The 5,900-nt window shown below is 31.9% G+C and overlaps 1 protein-coding gene across 1 annotated transcript; it reads left to right on the plus strand.

Annotated features, from left to right (window-relative positions):
• Positions 1 to 378: 378 nt before the first annotated feature.
• LOC131659827 (histidinol-phosphate aminotransferase, chloroplastic-like) lies at positions 379 to 4,687 on the plus strand. Its single transcript, XM_058928955.1, has 11 exons — positions 379 to 461; positions 686 to 791; positions 1,290 to 1,444; positions 1,548 to 1,645; positions 1,750 to 1,858; positions 2,249 to 2,401; positions 2,713 to 2,793; positions 3,275 to 3,373; positions 3,561 to 3,618; positions 3,996 to 4,097; positions 4,185 to 4,687. Exons 1-6 carry the CDS (start codon positions 379 to 381, stop codon positions 2,259 to 2,261), a joined length of 564 nt encoding a protein of 187 aa, XP_058784938.1. The 3' UTR covers positions 2,262 to 2,401; positions 2,713 to 2,793; positions 3,275 to 3,373; positions 3,561 to 3,618; positions 3,996 to 4,097; positions 4,185 to 4,687.
• Positions 4,688 to 5,900: the final 1,213 nt, after the last annotated feature.

A 5,900-nucleotide genomic window follows, 5' to 3' on the forward strand; every position in this document is an offset into this window, starting at 1 on the left:
AATTAAAAATATTATTATAATTATATCTCAATTACTCCCATTAAATATAAAATGGGTGTAAATTTAAATGGACTAAATAAATTATTAAATTTTATAATTCAAAATATTAATCTATTTCATTATAATCCCTATTGTATAACATGTATCTTATAATGTATGAAATTTAGTTATCACTTATCATAAGTTTTACTACATATCATTTAATATATGTAACTTATGGAAAAGAAATAGAGAATAATAAGTTACCAACAACGCGCCGAAACGTGAAAACGGAAAAGTGATTCTTGCTCCTCTTAAAACCTCTTAAAAGTGCTTATCTAACGTGCTTTTCAATCTCTTCCTCGGCCAAATCCAATTCGTAGCAGAGCATGGTGATTAATGGAACAAGAAAATGAAAATGAAGTTAAGAGAAACAAAAGATACGTGAAGATGATGCCGACGCACATTAATGATGGAATTCGGTATGTGCAATTTTTTCCAGTGAATTTCAGTTTCAATCTTCTTCATCTCTCTTCTCCGATTGCTGTTGTGTGATTGTTGTTCGATTATGGTTTATGTATAGTATAGTGTAAAATTGTTAATGAATTAGTCATTTCCTAACATGCACACCAAGTGTTCGGTGAAATGCCTGAACTGAATTCTTTCTCTTTTTTGTTTGATTTCTATCACGGAATTGTAATAAAAGAAGAAGAGGGTTTATGTTTCAGGTTTTATCTTCTCGTCTTGGACGAAAGCCGGAGGATATTGTCAAGTTAGATGCTAATGAGAATCCTTATGGCCCTCCTCCAGAGGTGAGCTTTTTGCTATTAAATGGTAACATAATGTAAAATTGAAAAGCTCGTTGATTTAGAGTTTTATTATTTTGACACACATTTGACATCAGATTTCAACAACAAATTAAGATGGTTAACATAGTTAGGTAATGTGGTTCATTAGGTTTAGTATATGTTAATAATATAACAAGGTGTCACAACTTATTAACTATTCACTGAACACAATTAACCATGATTTATGTTCAAATGTACACTAAAAAATCATTGTTATTGTGTTCAATTGATATGTGACACCTTGATATATTCATTAACCGTCACTGAAATGTGTTAGCCACATATTTGAACTTTGTTAACTATCTAATTCCTTATTGAAATTGATGTCAAACTTATGTGTCTAACTATCATTTCTCTTGTTTTATTGATCTTTCATCTTCCAATTTATTTATGTTTTTGAACTCTTCTCTTGGTTATGTTCAAGTGTATTGTCTCTCGAGTTGACTATTGGAGGTTTGTCAGGTCATGCAAGCCCTAGGGTCGATAAAATTCCCATATGTCTATCCAGATCCAGAGAGCCGCCGGTTGCGTGAAGCTCTCGCTCAAGATTCAGGCCTTGAATCTGACTATATTCTTGTAGGATGTGGTGCCGATGAGCTTATTGATTTGATCATGCGGTTAGACCCATTTCATTTTGTGGTTCACATGCTTCTATTTTTCTTCTTCTCGTTTTGTTAATTTTCAGCATAGCTAGCTATGACAACTCATTCTCATTTTCAGTTGTGTGCTTGATCCTGGTGACAAGATTGTCGATTGCCCTCCAACTTTCACAATGTATGAATTTGATGCCGCAGTTAATGGAGCACTCGTCACCAAAGGTAAGAAAAATATTTTCAACTTTTTATCGTTGTTCCTTATCTGCTCTTAGCAGTCTTTGATTCTGTAATCAATTTCGAATTTTTCGTTATTATTTATACCGTAGTTCCAAGGAGGCCCGACTTCAGCTTGAATGTGGAACACATAATCGAGGTTGTTAAACAAGAGAAGCCCAAATGCATATTTTTAACATCTCCAAACAATCCAGATGGGAGGTAACTGTCAAAATCTATTTTTTCAGCATCTTTATCACATCTTTATCACGGAATTGTTGTTGTGTTAATATTTGCTGAGCCTGTTCCCAAGGATAACGAAGCTGCAACTTGGAGAGACAAGTTAGATCAGCTTTATAAGAGTTCATCACAAAGTTTGAAAAGAATTAGTGAATTTCTACTTTTAATTGAAAAAGAAATGAAATTTGAATTTATCACATAGTGATGAAAGAAAACATCACTGTCCCATGCAGACATAGACCAATCACTTTCTCTCATGTAACAATAAGTAATTAACTTTTTGTTTACCCAAAAAACGTCATTTACTTCTTTTTTACCATAGTAAACTTTTTTATTTTCACTAATGTGTTTTGGAAATTTGTTTGTTTATAGGTTTGAAGAGTGATTGGTTATTAGAGAGCAGTAGTTTTGCAGAGAGGAGTAAGCAGTACAAGTGGACAACAAGTAGAGGTCCCTCCCACTTTCACTTTTGATTTGAAAAAAGATGCATTGGGAGAGTCCAAGTCCAAGAAGGCACAGAACAGTGTACAGACTGTTTCTGTTCTGCTAAGTCTTTGCAGTTACAGATTCATTAAAAATGTTTTACTATCATTCAGATTCTGATTCTTCTTAAATCTTTATACTTTTTTGACAATCTGTGTTCCTGCTCTGCATTAAGGGTAGGGTACATTGCATTTTAGTCTAATGCTATTCACTTCTTTTTACATTCACTTTATTACACATATGGCTCCTAATATATGTTACAATTAGTCTAATTTTTAAGTTCCTTATTGCTTTTACTACTACTTAATCATCACAGATAGGCACTAAAATGTTGATTATCACAAGAATTTCAGGGAACAGCAATGGCTTCACTAATTCATATGCAGAAAATTCTATCAAATAGGATGCAACATTTTTCAAGCATTGAAAAAGCTGTAAGCTCTGTATCCTTACCCGTTTCATTTGCATTTTTAATTATTCCCTACATGGTTGACACAACTGTTTTTCATTTAGATCTTATTTATTTTAGTAGCCTTTTTTTGGTCATATGTTAGTTCTTTTATTTTATGAAAGCATTTTTGTATGTCATCCCTATTCCTAATTTATTACGTACTGCTTGAACATCAGTGCTTTAATGTTGTTTCAATTGTATTGGTGAATTTTGAATGAAGTTGAAATTGTATTGTTTCAATTGTATTCCTAATTTATTACGTACTGCTTGAACATCAGTGCTTTAATGTTGTTTCAATTGTATTCCTAATTTATTACGTACTGCTTGAACATCAGTGCTTTAATGAAATTGATGGGACAATGATGTTTTCTTTATAAGGGAAACTTGTTTTTTTGCGCCATAAAGTTTGAAAAGAATTAGTGAATTTCTACTTTTAATTGAACAATGATTACATTGTTAAACAGGAATCAATTGGATGGTCTCTGCAACTTCTATCATTTGCATGTTTATCTTTAGCAGCAAATATGGAGGAACCCCTTGTTCCTTCTCTCTTGGACCTTCAGGTATAAACTAATAAATGATTAGAATTTAGAATCCATGTTCATTTGGCACTTAACAGCCTAGAACTGAAACTATAATTATTATGAAGGACGGTTTTGAAATTACTACTCAATATTTGTTATATTTTCCATGTAGTCCACCTCTCAATTTGATTCTTTACTATTAACAATCTCTGCATTTTAATTTTAGGTTTCAACGTGGTTTGAACAGCAAGCCTATGGCACTCATCAAGAAGCTCCGCAAGGCGGTGAGTTTTCTATTTATTCACGTATTGTTTCATTTCGTTTTGATACTTGATTTCAACTTAGAGGTTGGAGTTGGAATAAATTTGAAAATAGGAGGATTTTGACCAACCATCACAGTGAACCGACTGCGTTACTACGTCAAATACCTGAAGTCAACGTTGGTCCTTTTAATAAACATGGCCAACACATAACCCTAAAACATTTCAGAGATAACAATCTCAGCTATTGCCCTATTTGTTAGATCAAATACTTATTGGATTTTGGTCTGATTGCTTACTATTCTATCTCAAGTGAATCTCTCTTATATATGAAGCTATATCATTTTAACTTATGCACGTATCAAGACTGTAATTTACATTCTAACATCCACCAAATACAGGACTCTGATGAGCTAATGATAGAAGCTGATATCACGTGCACAATACTAAAAAGCTGATTTTGGTCTGATTGTTTATTCTCTTAGCCTTTGTTACACCATATGGTAATGTTTTAATTCAAAGTGAACATTGATTTACAAATTTTGTTGGGAATATTGGTTTGTAATTACAAAATTTGATTGTTTGTGCAGCATATTCGAAAGCTTCTTCGTAGGTTGAAAGCCGAAACTGATCAAATATGTCAAGCTCCTGAGTATTTCAGGGGTATTTCAGTGTTATTTGGCCTTCTTAAGGAAGTTCTTAAAAACAGACCTGACTTGAAGTTGGTTGTTATGAGTGCTACACTTGAAGCTGAAAAGTTTCAGGGATATTTTTTTGGAGCTCCTCTAATGAAAGTTCCTGGAAGGCTACATCCAGTTGAAATTTTTTATACTCAAGAACCATTTTTTTTTCATTTTTTACACTCGTCAAAACTGCGGTATGGTTACCATTGATACATGTGACTCTTTATTGTAATAACACTTTCTTGTAATAATTTCTTGTGTCTTGTTTTTTTGCATACAGAAAACAATTGCTTCTCCAGGGCGTGGTATTTTGGCCATGGATGAATCCAATACTACATGTGGAAAGCGGTTGGATTCAATTGAACTAGAGAACACCGAAACTAACCGTCAAGCATGGCGTAAAATTATATATGAAGAAAGTGCTATGACTTAGTTAAAATATAATTTTTATGTGTATGCTTTTATAATACTTGAAATATTATGACTGTACATGATTTTGTATATTTTTTTGGTTAATATGAAAAATATTTTGACTTAGTTAAAATTTGATTTTTGTGTATAATTTTTATAGTATTTGCAATATTATGACTGAAAATGAAATATAACTAAATGGTGTATATGAAATAGGGTGTAAATAGATATAATTGTTCATTCATAAATGGCGTATTTACACCCGATTTTTATTAAAATAGGGTGTAATTAAGACCATATTTACATCCGATTTTTATTAAAATAGGGTGTAATTAAAATGTAATTACGTCCAATTACACCCGATTTTTATTAAAATGGGTGTAATTAAAACGTAATTACGCCCAATTACACCCGATTTTTATTAAAACAGGGTGTAATTAAAACGTAATTACGCCAAATTACACCCGATTTTTATTAAAATAGGGTGTAATTAAAAACGTAATTACGCCCAATTACACCCGATTTTTTAGAAAACAGGGTGTAATTAAAAACGTAATTACGCCTAATTACACCCGATTTTTATTAAAACAGGGTGTAATTAAAAATGTAATTACGCCCAATTACACCCGATATTTTTAAAATAAAACGGGTGTAAATTCGTTAGACATTTCTCACCCTGTGGATATACACCCGATTTTTATTAAAAATAATGGGTGTAAATTTAATAAAAAACGGGTGTAAATTAACATTTTTGTACTAGTGAATAAGTAAAGAAAAAGTGAAACACCTGATTAACAATCTGCTCTAAACATTAAAATATATCATAGGCTGAACATAATCTGAATCTTAAAGAATATTCTGTCAGAACTAATAAAAGAATGTGCTTTAGCATATATACATCCATCGATCTTCTGAAAGAACAAGTCTGAAGAATCTACTGTAGGGAAAGCCATAAATCAAAAATTAATTCATAAGATTATTCAGTTCAGGGGGAGCTATGAGACTAAAATTAAGTTTATATGATTATCTGACTAAGGGGGAGATTACATATCTTAGGAGGAGTAATTTAACGTAATCTAATTAAATCTTATCTGACCCTCTTAAAAGCTTTTTGATTATGACAAAAAGGGGGGGAAAAAGAAAAAGAAAGAAAAAGAGAGTAGATTTCGATGAATGAAAATCTGAATAAAATTTATTGCTTGATAGAACAAG

The sequence above is a fragment of the Vicia villosa genome, linkage group LG3 (assembly GCF_029867415.1).
Source record: "Vicia villosa cultivar HV-30 ecotype Madison, WI linkage group LG3, Vvil1.0, whole genome shotgun sequence".
In the NCBI taxonomy this organism is placed as follows: Eukaryota; Viridiplantae; Streptophyta; class Magnoliopsida; order Fabales; family Fabaceae; genus Vicia; species Vicia villosa.

What these genes read in the sequence shown, in the direction of transcription:
- LOC131659827 (XM_058928955.1), top strand. Translation starts at nt 379, where the DNA reads ATGGAACAAGAAAATGAAAATGAAGTTAAGAGAAACAAAAGATACGTG. An exon ending in CTTATGGCCCTCCTCCAGAG is followed by an intron (nt 792 to 1,289) that starts GTGAGCTTTTTG and finishes GAGGTTTGTCAG; the next exon opens with GTCATGCAAGCCCTAGGGTC. An exon ending in CTTATTGATTTGATCATGCG is followed by an intron (nt 1,445 to 1,547) that starts GTTAGACCCATT and finishes TCTCATTTTCAG; the next exon opens with TTGTGTGCTTGATCCTGGTG.